The sequence below is a fragment of the Vicugna pacos genome, chromosome 35 (genome assembly GCF_048564905.1).
Source record: "Vicugna pacos chromosome 35, VicPac4, whole genome shotgun sequence".
NCBI lineage: Eukaryota > Metazoa > Chordata > Mammalia > Artiodactyla > Camelidae > Vicugna > Vicugna pacos.
In genome coordinates this window covers 9,002,164-9,018,492 of record NC_133021.1, presented here as the reverse complement: position 1 = coordinate 9,018,492, position 16,329 = coordinate 9,002,164, and the positions used below count along the sequence as shown (strand labels likewise).

The following is a 16,329-nucleotide window of genomic DNA, read 5'->3' as shown; positions in this document are numbered from 1 at the left end:
AATTCAAAATCTCTTAACCTGTTGGTGAATCTGTGAAATGGGCATAATATTCGTTTCACCCTGGGATTGTTGTAAGATCTAAAGAGTATTATAGCACACATGAAGCACTTAACCCACTGGCACTTAGCAGTGTTCACTGTGTGGGGCCGCCCCGCTTAGCATGTGTCAGAGCCGTAAAGGCAGCATTTGTCTGTTGAGGATGCACTTGCAGCCCCTTGGCTAGGTTATGAACTTGGTGATTTCCTATAATCCTTGTAATTCTATGTGCCATGGACAGTTATTTTCATGGACAGATGAGGAATCTCATGGTAAAAAGACTGTATAATTTGCCCAAAATCAGACCATAATTTTGGGTGCAGAGGCCTCGGTTCAGCATGGGCCCCTGGGCCTTCTGCCCTCTCTGTTCAGCACCAGAGCCAGATATGGAGTCGGCTGTTTCCCTGTCCAGAATATCCGGCAGGCCGCAAGACACATCTGGCCATGTGCTGCTTGAGCAAAAACTCCGAAGGAGAGACAGTTACAAAAGGGATAAACATAAAAACAGACGACAGCAAATTGTGATCAGCTCTGAGAAGGAAAGGAACATGTCTCGCCGTGCAGAGCTGGGAGCTTTCCCGTCTGGGCTGCTCTGGGGGTGTTCATCTCAGCTAAACAAGTTCTGCTGCTGCACCAAGGCAGGAAGGCAGGGCGCGTGTGGCCAGGTAGACAGGGCCTCGTTGATCTTACTCATTCCCCATTAAGCGACAGTTGTCTCGGGCACTTTACTAATAAACAGATGTTGGCCATAGTCATCACGCACTTTGCTTGGTAGTTTTATTGGCCCCAGCATTGAGATGAGGTCATTGAAGCTGGGGAGTTTGCTGCATGCCCGTGATTACCTTGCAAATACCCCGACTGTTCTTTCAATCTAGACTGGTGTGGCTGTCATGTCCCAGCCCTGTGAATGGCATCGTGTAGCTTCTCCCAAGTGGCCCAAATGACTGACATTGATATGCTTAATTCGTTGGAAATAGTATGTGACAATAATAGAAAAAGGTAGTAAGAAATTGTTTGGAAAACTGGAAAAAACCTTTTCTTCCCCAGCTGGGGGAGCGTAACCTGTATCACTCACCCTACTCACGGCCTGTCACCTCCTCCCCACCGACTCCGTGTTCATAAGCCACACTGAGTCTTGGGAGAACATTTTGCCTCATGACACTTTTGACTAGGACCTGCAACTTCTTTGTCCCTGGTTAACTCTCTCTTCAAAGCCATTCAACTTTTTTGCAGGCTCCTCCACTCAGATGTAAGAATAGCCTCTTTAAACTTCTTGATGCAGCTCCTTAATGAAGATCTTGTGATGGAAACCTAGCCAAAACTGGGATGTATGCATATAGTGACTGCAAATTCAGCACTTTGTTAGTTCAGAATCACAGGGGTGAGTGACTCAGGAAATGCTTTTTTAAGGTAACAAGGGGAAAGTGAAAGGACGCTTGCTGTGTGAGAAAGAAACATCTCAATCACAGCCAGTAAGGCACCTGTGTTCAGGATGGGGTGTGGCGAGTGCAGAGTTCTCACAAAGAAAATAGTGGTGTGATGGGAGCGAGGACAGTTGGGTACTTTATTGGGGAGGGAAAAAAGTAGGCTGAACATTTCCTTGTTGAACAAGAGGATTGCGACATGATGTGCTTGTATTTTGGAGAGAAGGGTTTTGTGGGGACAGGCCTAGGAGTACGCTGTATGGCTGGGGAGTCAGCACAACAGAGAAACACAGAGAACCGGGCAGACCCCAAGACCCATGCTGGGGGAGAGACTGCCCACCAATTGGAGCCCTGGAGGCTGCTTCTGTCCCTTAGCTGTGGCCTCAGACCTCCCTTCACAGCCCAGTCCTGTTGATACAAGAATAAAAAACGTTGGGCATGAGAAGGGCTGTGTCCCAGGCTTTCATTGAGCCCCTGGGATGTGCCCCACCAGATTTTGTTCCTTAACTTCATGCAGTAAAGAATTCAAGAGCAAGCCAGTGTTGAGTAAAGGTAGATTTATTCAGAGAGATACATTGATAGGCAAGAGAAACTTCACGAGGTGTGGGGGTTTGATGCTCATATTAGAAGTAGGTACACACTCCACACATTTTGGGCCTTCCCCAAAGAGGGACAGAGAGTGGTGACCGCGAGGTGGCGCTGTGTTGCTTGTTTTCTTGGGCTTGGTGGTTTCATATGCTAATAAGTAGAAGGACCAGCCTTAGGGCAAGGGGCTAGGATTCCCAGGGAGTTGGCCATTTCCCAACCTTTGACCTTTTGTGGCTAGCATTGGGACTGCCATGGTGCCTGGGGCATGTTATTCACCAAGTTACTATTACAATGGATGTTTACTGAAGCTCAAGATCTGCTAGAAGTTAAAACTCTTCATCCTGAGCCTCAAGGCCTATTGGGGGTTGAATCCTTTAACATTTTGATGTTAATTGCTGTGGTCTTCCTTGAATGGCTGTGCTCTTCCCCCTTCCATCCTGTCTCACTGTGATGACTCAGAGACAGCAAAGGTCGGGCCCTACCTGTGCTCCTGCATTTAAAGGTGGGAGGTGTGAGGTGGGCTTATGATGACCCTGAATGATAAGAAAAATGTTTCAGATTTTCCTACGTGAGACATGGGGACCTGACAGCAACCTCCGCAGATTTATCTCACGGGCATTATCGCTTGTGTTGTTATAGAAACAACAGGCAAGCCAAGAAACAAGTATAACTCACAAGGTTGTAGTACTGAGATTTATTTCGCTGGCACGCTCAGAGGGGCTTCATTTCCAAAGCTCTGAGCACCTCCAAGACGTGCACATGAGGTTTTATAGGGTTAATTACAAGTATGGGGCTATTAGCCAATAAGGCTCAAACAACAAAAAGCAAGGAATCAGTACACTGAAGCTTATCAATTTGGAACAGATCCCGTTACTGACAATTGTTGTCCTTGGATTTACGTGTTAGCTTATTAGCCCATTAAACTGACACTAAACTTCAGGTTTACCAGGTAGCTCAGCAAAACTTAGATCAGTAAACCGACACTTATCACACTTCGATTTGTGACTTAGCTTGTTAGCCCAGCTGGGGTTTCCCTTCACAGTGTCACTTATATTTTTTATTTTTCTTTTTATCTTTTTTTAAGTATTTAACCCAAATTTAATATCAGGGTTTTTTGGGAAAGAAATTTCTCTTTATCTTTTCTTTGGGGTTCTTTTTGGGGGGAGGTAATTAGATGTATTTATCTGTTAGTGGAGGCCCTGGGGCTTGAACCCAGGACCCCGTGCACGCTAAGCACATGCTCTACCACCCGCCCCTTCATCATTTTCTTTTTGCTTTAGCTGCCAAGAATCTTACAGCTGAATTTGTAGTCAGCCTTTAACACTTGCCCTAACTTCATGGAATCCATTTTTATGAGTTTATCTCCCCCTGGTTTCATTTAAGTATTGAATCTCCATTTTCTCTTCACTCTCCGTTTTGCATTTTTGTTGTTATGGTTGTTAAGCTGTGTTTAACAGAATTGTTTAAATTCTCTTTTAGCAAGAGGCTGAATGTAAATAAATATGTAAGCAAACAGCACAATTAAATGCTTTTATACATTCTGAGCTGTTTAGTAGTAACTTAAAAACCGAATTGAATATTAAAGTGATAGCATTTTAAAAATATTTTTTAATTTTTCATAAAAATATAGCTGATTTAAAATATGATATTAGTTTCAGGTGTACAATAGATGCTCCATTTATAGTTACTGTAAAACATTGTCTGTATTCCCTGTGTTGTAAGATACATCCCTCTAGCGTGTTTACATTACATGTTGCAGTTTGTATAAGAAAGTTGGGTAACGCAGAGTCTGGAACGTGGCTGTGTATGACTCAGGTTCACGCTCACCCTGCCTGTCAGAGCTCAGGCCTTCACTCCTTTCTGCAGGGGAGCGAGTGGAGGCAGCTCTCATCAGCGCTGTCACCACCCTCTGAGTGGCAGTGACAGCAGTGACTGTGTGTGGACGTGCAAATTGTTTTTCCAAGAGCTTTATATGCGTTTCTGCATTTAATAATTAAAGCCCTCCTGTGAGGAAGCGTTTTTAATGCATAATACATTTTATTTTGATATTGATAGATTTCAAACCTCTGGAAAATTTACAGTAGTACAATAAACGCTTAGATACACTTCAGCTTATAGGGCACTATTTGGCTTTCTGTGTCTGGCTAATTTTAGCATAAAATTTCAAGGTTCATCCATATTGTAGCCTGAATCAGTACTTTATTCTTTTTGTTTGATAATATCCTTTTCCATTTTTTTTGGTTTTAGTCTATTTAAAAATATTTTCATTGAAGTCTAGTCAGTTTATAATGTTGTGTCAGTTTCTTGTCTACAGCACAAGACTTCAGTTAAAAAGGAACATACCTGCATTCATTTTCATACTGTTTTTAAACATAAGTTACTATAAGATATTAAATATATTCTCCTGTGCTATACAGTATAAACTTGCTGTTTATTCTTTACATACTCAGTAACTGCAAATCTTGAACTCCCAATTTATTCCTTCCCACACCCTCCCCCCTCTGGTAACCACAGTTTGTTTTCTGTGACTCTGTGTCTGTTTCTGTTCTGTAGATAAGTTTATTTTTTTGTTTCTTTCTTTTTTTTTTTTTAGATTCCACATGTCAGCAATCTCATGTGGTATTTTCCTTTCTCTTTCTGGCTTACTTCACTTAGAATGACATTTTCCATGTCCATTGATGTTGCTGCAAATGGCATTATTTTATTATTATTTTATGGCTGAATAGTAGTCTATTGGACAAATATGCTACAACCTCTTTATCCAGCCATCTCTCAGTGGACATTTCGGTTGTTTCCATGTCTTGCTATTGTAAATAGTGCTGCTGTGAACATTGGGGTGTAGGTGTCTTTTTTAATTAGGGTTCCTTCTGGATATATGCCCAGGAGTGGGATTGCTGGGTCATCTGGGAGGTCAAGGTTTTGTCTTTTGATGAACCTCTATACATTTTTCCACAATGGCTCCACCAAACTGCATTCCCACCACAGTGTAGGAGGGTTCCCAATTCTCCGCAGCCTCTCCAGTATTTATTGTCTGTGAACTTCTCAATGATGGCTATTCTGACTGGTGAGAGGTGATATTTGATTGCAGTTTTGATTTGCATTTCTCTGATAATGATATTGAACATTTTTTCATGTGCCTACTGGCCATTTGTGCGTCTTCATTGGAGAAATGTTTCTTTAGGACTTCTGCCATTTTTTGAATTGAATTGTTTGTTTTTCTTTCTTATTAAGTGTAAAAGCTGTTTACATATTCTGGGAATTAAGCCCCTAGCAGTTTCATTTATTGTAAATATTTTCTCCCATTCCATAGGTTGGTTGTCTTTTTGTTTTGCTTACTGTTTCCTTAGCTGTGCAAAAGTTTGTAAGTTTAATTAGATCCCTCTTGTATATTTTTGGTTGTTTTTCTATTGCTTGAGTAGACTGCTCTAGGAAAACATTGCTGAGATGTATGTCACATGTTTTGCCTATGGTTGCTTCTAAGAGGTTTATAGTGTCTTGTCTATATGTTTAATTCTTTAACACATTTTGAATTCATTTTTGTGTATGCTGTGAGGGAGTAGTCTAACTTCATTGATTTACATGCAGCTGTGCAGTTTTCCCTGCACCATTTGCTGAAGAGGCTGTCTTTACTCCATTGTATGTTCTCACCTCCTTTGTCAAAGTTTCAATGACCAAAAGTTTGTGGGCCTATTCTTGGTAAATGTGTTTATCCGTTCATTGATGGATGGATATTGTTAGTAACTTTTGGCTACTCTGAATGATACTGCTATGAATATTGATGTGAAATTTTTATGAGAATATGTTTTCATTCTGTTGGCTGTACAGTTGGCCCTCCATATCTGTAGTTTCCACTACATGGATCCAGATGGCTGATTGTAAAGGGACTCGAACATCCTTGGATTATGGTATCCAGGGTGTGGGGTTCCTGAAACCAACCCCCCAAGGGTATTGAGGGATGACTCTACATATAGGAGTGGAATTGCTGAGCCATATAACTCTAAGCTTTTGAGGAAATACCAGGCTTCTCCAAAGAAGTTGCACAATTGTCCCTTTCCCCTGGCCGCATATGAGGTTTCTCTGCCTCCTGAACGACATTTGTTATTGTCCGTGATTTGGTAATAACCATCCTAGTGGGTGTAAAATGAGATCTCATTTTGATTTTGATTTGTCTAGTGATGTTGAGCATCTTTTCATATGCTTATTGGCCATTTGTATATGTATCTAAATTCGTGGTAAATTTAAAAATTGGGTCTGTTTTATTGTATTGTTCAGTTGTAAGAATTCGTTATATATCCTGGATGCTACTCTCTTATTAGATACATGTTTTGCAAAATTGTTCTTCTATTCTGCACATTGTCTTTCACTATATTTTTTTAAACATTAAAACAATTTCTTTACAGGGGAGGTAGTTAGATGTAATGATTTATTTTATTTTTCTTGCTAAGCAAGCACTCTCTGACTTGAGATACCCATTTCCCCTGTCATTTCACTTTCTTGATGATGTCCTTTGTAAGAAAAGGGTTTTAATTTTGATGAAGTCCAGTTTATCTGCTTTTTTCTTCTATCACTTGTGCTCTTGGTATTGTATCCAGGAAACCAAAGCCTATCCTAGGACCACAAAGATTTATAATGTGTCTTCTTTTAGAAAGTTTATAGATTTAATTTTTACATTTCTGTCTGTGATCTACTTTGTTTTAATTTTTATTTGTTATATAAAATATGGGTGTTCAGATTCCAGATTGATTCTTTTGCCTGCAGACACCCAGCTGTCCCTGCACAATTTGTTGAATAGACTATTCTTTCAATGGGGTGTTTTTGGCCCCCTAGTGGAAAACTGTCTGTAAATGTAAGTTTTTCCCCGTGGGTTTTTATTGTGTCTCATAGATTTATTTATCCAAACTTATGCCAGCAACATACTGACTTATTACTATAGCATTTTAGTACCTTTTAAAGTGAGTCCTCCAACTTTACTCTTCTTTTGCAAGGTTGTTTTGGCTATCCTGGGCCCCTTGCACGTCCATATTAATTTTGGGTTCAGTTTTTCAATTTTTGCAAAGAAGTCAGCTGGAATTTTGATAGGGATTCCACTGTATATGTAGATCATTTTGAGGAGTCTTAATATTTTTAATAATACTGTCTATCATTCCATGGAAATGGGATGTCTTCCATATATGTAGATCATTTAAAATTTATTTTGGTGATACTTCAAAAAGTTCAATGTACAAATCTTGTAAATTTTTGTTAAATGTATCTCTCATTTTATTTTTAATGCTGCTGTAATTGGAAATGCTGAGTTTCTTATGGGTGGGACTATATATCAATCTTCTTATTTCTAGAATTCCTTAACAGCAATTACCCTAGTTATATATTTGCTACTTAAATCTATCCACAACAATTCCCCACCCCGTGTTATAAGAAAACAAGACCCAAGTTAAGCTACCTGAACACCTATGTGGAAATGTGAAATGAGACCCTTGGGTGGGGCTTTGTGCAGATGATACTGGAGCTTATTCAGGATGGCTTCATCGTAATTTCTTTTAAACAACCCTTTCGGTGTATTTAGTCAGATACATTAAGAACATGCCCTTTTGATGTGCGGAGTAGCTAAGAATATGATTTTCAAATAATTTCTAATGAGAGTGTTGTTCTTGAAACCTAATTTGCATCAATCTTTGAAGATTTATGTTTCAGGGGCTTTGACTAAAGAACACCTGTCTTTAATCAATAACCACAACTAAATGCTCAAGCAACATGTAAGAGCTTGAGCAAACTGCCCCTACCCCATAGTGCTGGGTGGCTGCAGCTGCAACTGGAGTCAGCGCTTACCTATCCCAGTACACTTGTGCTGATCTGCTCAAAGTGGTTCGTCCAACAGTTTGTCAGTAGTCTGTTGGACAAAGTCATTAAAAATTGATTGAAGGTTGCTGGAATGCAATATAATCTTATTAATATTAATTAAGCACATATTGAGTGCTTATTGTATGATGGAATTGTCCCTCAGCCTCACATGAATATTATTTCTCATAAAACCTCACATATTTCCTTGTTAATCTCACTTTACAGATAAGGAGACAGACAATTAGGTCTTCTCTCTTTTGGGGGAGCTCATTATCAATGATGGGAAGTTATAAGGAAAAAGATATTGATTCATCATGAGAAAACATTTTTCTGAGGGTCAGCAAAGAAGAAGATGAACACTGAAGAAGGTGATCATTGTTCAAGTGAGACAAGCCCTGGGTTGTGCGGAGTCAGCATCCCTGTCCTAGAGAAGGCACGTGTAGAGCTGTGTACTGGGTGAGGCGGCGCGGCCGCACAGGGAACGTGGATGCTGGGCCGTTGGGCTGTGCTCAGGCCCGGTGGGGCTTTCTCCTAAGGGCAGTGGACCATCATTGACAGATTTTATGTTGGAGAGTGGGGTGCTCTCGTAGTTCACTTTTGTCTTGTAGAATGCTTGGAAACATTTAGAAGGCTTGGCAGGAGGTGATGTGATGAGTCAGAGTAGGGTGGCTGCGAGGTGTAGCAGTGTTCAATCTTCAAGTTGTTTTCAGGCCCAGGCTTGTGGCACAGTAGCTGTGTCAGTTTGAATGACGCACTCAAGGAAGTGAAACAATTTATCTAATCAATTGAAGCAGTGATGTACCCAATTCCCAGGACTGTTGTGGAGATCCAGTGAGATAACGTTTGCAGTGTGCAGCATGGTCCCAGCACAGAGTCAGTGCTGAGTGAGTGACAGTGAGTATCTGGTAGGTCAGGTGTGGGTGGTGGGACTCGGTGTCTGAGGATATCTGGGCCCTGAAGGAGGGGTCCTTTCACATCTGTGAGTGATGGGTCTGAGATGGGAGAGGCACGGAGAACTTAGCCCCGGACCAGAGGCCCTGGGCAGGACGGCTATTGGAGGAGCACCGTGAAGTCAGCTCTTTGCAGGTGGAGTTGGAGGTGCCCTTGTGACATCTAAGTGCAGTGTCACGAGCTGAAAGAGGAGGTCTGGGCCCAGGCTGTGCATTTTCGAATAATGTCAACTCCTGAGGACACCGAAGTATTGATCACTGAACGGAAGTCATACTTTACAGGACAAATGAATAGTAGTATCACCTCTGTCATCAAAGCTCACGTCTATTTATTCATCACTCAGTTTGCTAATTGGGTACTTACAGAGCTCACTTCACCGTCCTCCCGTGGGCTCAGGCTCCACAGAAAAGAGCTGGTGTGTCTTCCTCTTTTCCAGAAGAAGACACATTTAGCTTGTAGCCTTCTGTACCTCGCCAGACTTAGGATATTAGTTTGTTGGTTTAATTGTATTTTCTGTTGGCCATGTCCTGACAGGGGAGAAATTTTACCTCATGGTCATGTTTCAATTAGCTGTTACTGAGAATTGCTGATCTGATACATAGTGTATGTATTATATTAACTTTGTAGAGTAGTTATCATTTTTCTGTCTTTGCCCTTTAATTTTGATTGCCCCTTCAGTGTTCTATCCTTTTTGGGCCCTTATTTTTTTTTAATTAAAAAATGTCTGTTAACAGTTAAGAAAACAAAAACAAAGAAAAAATGCACATGGGAGCTAAATTTAGAAAATGTCTAGTGTGTTTTCTATCTCGGCAATGGAGGGTTCTAGAAACTCGTGAAAACTTTCATTACATAAGTTCCTTAAAATGCTGATTAAGAAATAAAACCTTCCTTCCTCATCTTTCAAGCTGCACAACTAATTGTCAAAAAAGTGAGGGGAAATTCTCAGAAGCCAAGACAAATGAGAAAGCAGGGTTTCTGGGAGATATGCGAGCCTTAGAATCCCTGGGGTGCTGGTTCGATCCTGAACTGATTTTCAGTTGCCTTGACAGTAGGGCAGGATGTGAGCCCCAGGCCTCTGACACTAGGAGTTGGATGGGGGATCATATTATGGGCCAAGCCGATCCTGAGGATCTTGGTTTACTGAAGGGTGAAATAGGAAAAAAAAGAATTCCTCAAGGCAAGAAAATAAGGAAAGTCAATTTTGGTGGAAGAGGGGAAAAATAACAAATCCAAAGTAAGGATATAGTTTAAAGTTGTTCTGGCATTAGAGTGACCACAAACACCTGGCAGAAAAGCACAGCTACTCCTTGATTGATAAGTTGTGTTTTGAATGAATCAGTGAACAGCCATTCTGAAAAAGGCCTCCAGAGTCTTGTGGATCAAGATACTGGACAGCAAACACCTCCCTTCCAAGGTCTCATTCAAATAACCAGAAAGGTTTTAAAGGAAAGAAGCCATGATCATAGTTCTATTTATTAACATTTCTATATGCTACGAATTCAGAGGTGACTATGTAGTTGTCTCCTCTATTATGGACCTTACTTTCTCTTTGGGGAGACAAAATGACATAGTTGGTAATCTTGGTGGAGGGAGGTGTTAGTCTGTTGCACTTAGCCAGGAGAGGAGATTAAGAAAACAGTGAAGGGTGGGTGAAATTTTTAGCTGAGGACAGTCTTGTTCACTTGGCTTTTAATTGCAGGCTCAATGAGCTGTCACTGGAGGGAATAGATCTTACGGAGGATGGACTTAGCTCAGGCCTCATTGGAATGGACAAATGAACCTGGAGAAAGACAGTCAAATCTGTGCAGACATTAAAGTTCACTTGAACGTGCTGCATCCCTGAGCCAAAGATAGGACAAATATGCAGCAATTCTTGAGGACAGAAGAGTGGTTTTTAAGGTTCTCCAAGAATGAATCCCATGGAACCGAGATGGCCAGTTGTCAAACTGAGACTTTGTTCTTTGGACGGTGTACCCAGCAAGGGTATTGGCCTTTTATATGTTTCCATTTGTCTTTAATACATGTCTGTTGATGAGGACATGGGCACAAATGTTTGACACCTTGTCGAGGCGATTTTGGATACCTGCCTAGAAGCACGGGCACAGTTGCGGCTGCTTCATACATCTTGCAGCCCGTCCCTTTCCCCGGCTCCGTGATCACGGCAGAGTGGTTCCTTGTTGACCTGTCCGTTTCCTCTGTGACATCATAACCCATGAAAAGACCGGAGCATATTAACTTGGCTTTGTTAAAGTCAAAGAGACAGATCAAATATGGAGTCAGATTTGTTCTTTCCTATTTCAGTAGTACCATGGAGATGGCAGTTTGGGCAGCTTTTTGTAGTGTCCTGGAGACTTTCTCTCTCAGCTTCTGGGCACCTCTATTGAAAACCCTTCATTGCTGTCTGGCCTGCTGGTAATGCACACTGCCTGTTTTGCCCTGAAGATGTGTTCTGTTTATAAACTCATCTCTACTCCTTGGAAAACAACTCAAGAAAAACTCAGTTGGTTTTCCACCAGCCATGGGCAGGGGTGAGGTATACCATGTTATTATTTCATAAAATAATAGTAATAATAGTAATAGTAATAGTACTAGAAATAATAATAGTATTATTATAATAATAATAATATAAAAGAAGTTTTAAAACAGGACTGAGCACATTGGAGAGAGTCAATAAATGCTTTCTGGCTTAAATCAAAAGTGATGACTTAGTGATTCCATGGCTGCTGTATTTGCTAAGCTAGTTACTCCTTTGCTCCATTACACATTATTTTAACTGAAAAAGAAATGCAAGCAAATGGTTAAAAAAAAAAAACTCAAACAGAGCACAAAAATACACAAGTGAAAGAAGTTTTCCCTCATCCTCTGTTCTTTCAGCCCTGTCTGGAGATGCCACTGTTTACTATCTTTTGGGTGCTTTTCCAGATATGCTTTGCACATTCCCACCTATGTATGTAAATTCCTTTAAAATTTTAGTTATTTTTAACTTAAAGAGATTTAAATCCTCAAGTGGCTTCTGCCCGGGTAATAGAACAGAACAAATCTGACTCCATATTAGATCTGTTCCTTTGAATTTAACCCTATGCTCTGTCTCCTAGGCTTCATCTTGCTTGTAAAAAAATGTTGCCTAGAGCCTGAAATACACAGGAGAGCTTATTCTGAAGCTCTGACCTTTAAGGATATTTAACACTTTTTCATTCATTAAAAGATAGCAAATTGCAGAATAGAAAATAACGTTTGTTTTGTTGGAGATTTACAGGGATCTGACCCACGCAGATAGCTGTAAGAACAAAGGGTTCTAACAAGAAGGAATTCCTACACTAAGAAGTTTGCAACAACCAAGCGCGTAGGAAAGGAGCCTGAATAGTGACTTGGGGAGATGGTTTTCCAGAACATTAGTTTGCCAACTAGGTCTACAGAAACTTGCTATTCCAAGTCCCAACATCTGGTTTCCAAACTTATTGGCCTGTCCTGCACTGAGGAGAATGAATTTGGACTTGGTAACACTCCTATCTCCCTAGAAAGCTGGGCACTGGAGCTGAGTATTATGGAAACAGGCCAGCCAAGAAACAAGCACCAATCGGTGTGCTGGAGTACTCAGAATTATTATGCCCGCGGGCTCAGAGGGGCTTCTGCTCCGAAGTTCTGAGCACCTCCAAGACGTGCACATGAGGTTTTAAATACTTCAATACAAGTAAGGGGATATTAGCCAATAAGACTTAAAGAACAAAAAGCAAGGAATCAGTACACTGGAGCTTATCAATTTGTAATAGATCACGTTACTGACACTTGTTGAGCTTGGAATTACGAGTTAGGTTGTTAGGCCAATAAACTGACACTAAACTTCAGATTTACGAGATAGCCCAGCAGAACTTAGATCAGTAAACCGACACTTATCACACTTAGATTTGTGACTTAGCTTGTTAGCCCAGCTGGACTTTTCCTTCACATGAGGACAGCTCTCCCACCCCCAGGAAACCACTGTGAGCCCTTGATGTTTCCACTAGGGTGGGGTATGGTTTACCCAGGAGGGATGGGGACTATGCACCAACACTCAGGCAGTCTGCTCTGTCTGGGGCTCTGATCTTGTACCACACCACTCCCCCCAGCCCAACACCTGGGACAGTGGAGCTAAGGCAGTGATCCTTCCTGCCTGTTTCCCAGCGTGTAAAAGGGGAATATGTGCTCTTCCCAAGGAAGTTCTGAGCGACAACACCTGCGGGTGCTTGGTTCTCAGAGCAACAGAAAACCCAGCTCCGCATGGGGGCAACGGGTGTGATCCCCGTAGTGTTTCTGCAGAAGCATCTGATGGAGGGCTGGATCAGGGAGGTAAAACATGAGCTGCGGGACTTGAACGGTTACAGAAGGGTACAGAGGTAGGTCTGCCATCTCAGGGTGCCCTAGAGGTAAAGCTTTTTCTCTCCAACTCCGCTACGACACTCCCCTATCCAGACCCATCCCTTCTCTGCTCTTCCTGTCCATCTCTATCCCTCCACTTTTCCCCTCTTCTCCACCCGCTCCCATCTTCTCCCTCCCTCGCTGTCCCACCTTCTCTCGCAGAATCCAGAGAGGATCCATGTCCCTCCTGCGCATGCGCTGTCAGTGCCTGGTGGTCCGCTGGTTCGAAGCTCCATGTCCGAGCCGGGGATTGGCCCCAAATGCTTCTCAACTCTGTCGCCCGTTAGGCCTTTGGTTCCTGCCTGGGGCCGGGGCTTCTGGCTGTGGAAGTGCAAGGTGGGGGGCTCCCGGGAAAGGGTTCAGGCGGCTTCGGGAGGGTGATCCGCCTTTCACAGCCCCCAAGGGCGCCAGTCAGCCCGTGTTCAGCTGAATTTCTCTGGCCAGACCCTTCTGACAGCACCACCTGCCCCGGCGCCCCGGCCACAGCTGTCCAGGTCCAGGTGTGCGCCTGCCACCTCTCACGCAGCCGGGATCCCCTCAGTCCACGGCTGGCGTCCCCTTCCCCTCTCCCGCCCGCGAGTCCTCTCCTCCCGGGCTTCCTCTCCTCGGCCGCCTGCCCGTCCCCACCAATGGGCGGGCTGTTTCCCGGGCGGGCGTGGTCTGCGGACCTGGACGGGAGCGGGCGGCTTATGCTGGTGCTGGGGCTGGCCTCCGAGCGGGGCTGCAGCCCGCACCCCCCCTTTCCCTCCCCCCTAGGGCTGCCCTCCTTTCCCTTTCACCCTCCCTCAGGACCAGCTCAGTGGCGTGTGTGCTGCTCCCCGGGCTGAGAGCCTCTGGCTGTAGCGCCCAGCTTCACCTGGTGGAGTCGGGAAAAGGGAGCATCAGTGCTGAGCAAGCTTCTGTCTCCTCCCTCAGTGTTTCTGCCGCAGGTAAGTACCTTGAACACTTTCAGGTGTTATGATGGCGGTGCTTGTTGATGTCACGTGTTTTTATAGTGAGAGGGATTAACAGTGGTGAAAGCAGGGCTTGGTTCTGTTAAAAATGAGCTGAAGGCATGAAGCTGTGATATCCTCCTTCCTTCCCTCTCCAAGGGTGAAACGTGTGACCGTCGATTTTAAAAAGACAGTTACAGTCCCTAACTAGCCCAGCCCAGCTAGTGTGTGTTAACAGGAACAGCATCACCAGAGGCCTTGGAGACCCAGGGATATTGCAGTCCTAAAGAACTCCTGGCACAGTTTGGTTTGTATTGGTTTTTTGTTTTTCTTAAATTGTGGGACAGACTAGTGGTATAAAAAGAAAAATATTTGTCAAGAAATATTTTTTCATATAACAGCGTTATTGTGATATAGTTCACACACCATGAATTCCATCCATTTAAATGGTAAAATTCAGCAGCTTTTAGCATATTCACAGTTGTGCAACCATTATTATTCCAGAACGTTTTTATCACTTCAGAAAGAGCAGTGGAAATTAATGACCTATCCACCCCTCCCCAGTGGTGGTTCTAAAGAAATTTCTTGGCTAATCTTGACCATAAATTCACTTGTTACATTCCAAGAAAAATCTGGTAGGAATTCTAATCAGAATTGCAATGAATCTGTCTATCAAAACAGGAAGAATTAATGTCTTTATGGCACAAACTTCTTCTACCCATGAATATATTTCGGACCCTATATTTTCCTCTGTCCAGAGCCTGGCTCATGGGAAGTCCTCACTACTTGTTGGGCTTGTGAATGATGAGATTCTATACATCGTTAGTTGCAGCTGTAGCCTTTCACAGAAGAGAAAAGAAACCTCAGTGAAACAAGTGACTCTCTGATGGTCAGAAAGAGTGACAGCCATTGCTGGAGTGATCCAGTGGACTTGGTGTTTGCAACCAGAATTCTCCACCACCTACAGCTAAGGGGATTAGAGTGTTCTTTTATTTTTTCTTAATGGCGTTGCTTTTATTTTTACTTATTTTTTAAATTATTTTTTATTTAAGTGTAGTCAATTTACAATGTTAGTTTCAGGTGTACAGCAGAGATTCAGTTATAAACATATGCATATGTATATACATATGTTTTAGATTGTTTTTAGTATAACTCATTACAAGAAATTGAATATAGTTCCCTGTGTTATATAGCAGGTCCTTGTCATTTATTTTATATTTACTAATTTGTATCTGTTAATCCCTCCTTTCCTGCCTGCTAAATACAGTTTGCTTTCTATGTCCATGAGTCCATTTATAGGAGCACCATTTTTCCTAGTAATATATGCTCTTTGGCTGCTTTCAGTTTCAGTAATTCCATCTTATCTGTGGGCGCTTTTCTTCTGGTGGCCTTTATGTGGTTTGCACACGTGGTAATAAAGATCTTTATTTGGGAGAACTCCAGGTCTCGTGTAGTCCCTGGTACAGAATGCCCACTGAATTGATGATTGAACTGGGAAAAAAGCACAGTAAATGCTGGAATTTCCACTATGGTTGAGAATTCCAGGTTTCAATAACCTGTTTAGACAACCTTAATATTGGCTGCACCCATACTGGGTAATTTGGTGGAAATTCATGGTATGGTGGTGTAGAGACGGGGCCTTATATTCTTCTTCTCTTTCTATTTTCTAACACTCATTCTCCTGGGCCTTCCAGATCCTCCCCCAGAAGTGCCCAGGGCTGGCTTGGTGCTGCACTGAGGCAATATTTGTTAATAACGCCCTTTCCTCTTCTCCTCTGAGCCTCCGTTTCTTTCTGTGCACAATGAGCGCTTAGACTAGATAAATACTTTTCAGTTTCTTTTAAAGCCATGTTTCCTTTGAGAAACAGAAAATGCAAATATCTCCTCTCAACCCAACCCTTTAGATTTTGGTATGTCCTCCAAGGAGTGACATAGCTCTTTGTGAAAAATTGATGTGATTTTGATTGCAGGTGACACAGAAAAGACTCTTCAGAGATTTATTGCAGGGAGAGGGCAGGAAAGAGGCAGTATGTGACACTTTCTAGTGTGAGCAACGGAGCAGGGACTTGGATTTAAATACGGTGTCTGACGTGGCCTCTCTCTAATCTTGTAGAATGTGATAAACTTCTCTACCTCAGTTTCTTGATGTGTCAAGTTGGGGTGAT

At 42.5% G+C, this 16,329-nt stretch overlaps 1 protein-coding gene across 2 annotated transcripts in view; it reads left to right on the top strand.

Moving 5' to 3' along the window:
• The window catches only part of LOC140691493 (uncharacterized), a 194,019-nt gene that overhangs the window by 11,052 nt on the left and 166,638 nt on the right, over window positions 1-16,329 (top strand). Inside the window, exons 1-2 of one of the 2 annotated variants that reach the window (XM_072955138.1) lie at window positions 13,144-13,568; window positions 14,022-14,161. The exons of the other annotated variant lie outside the window; for it this stretch is intronic. Coding sequence (XP_072811239.1) covers window positions 13,411-13,568; window positions 14,022-14,161 — 298 coding nt within the window. The 5' untranslated portion in view covers window positions 13,144-13,410. Of the gene's footprint in view, window positions 1-13,143; window positions 13,569-14,021; window positions 14,162-16,329 lie in introns of those variants that run through there. 2 annotated transcript variants of the gene reach the window in all.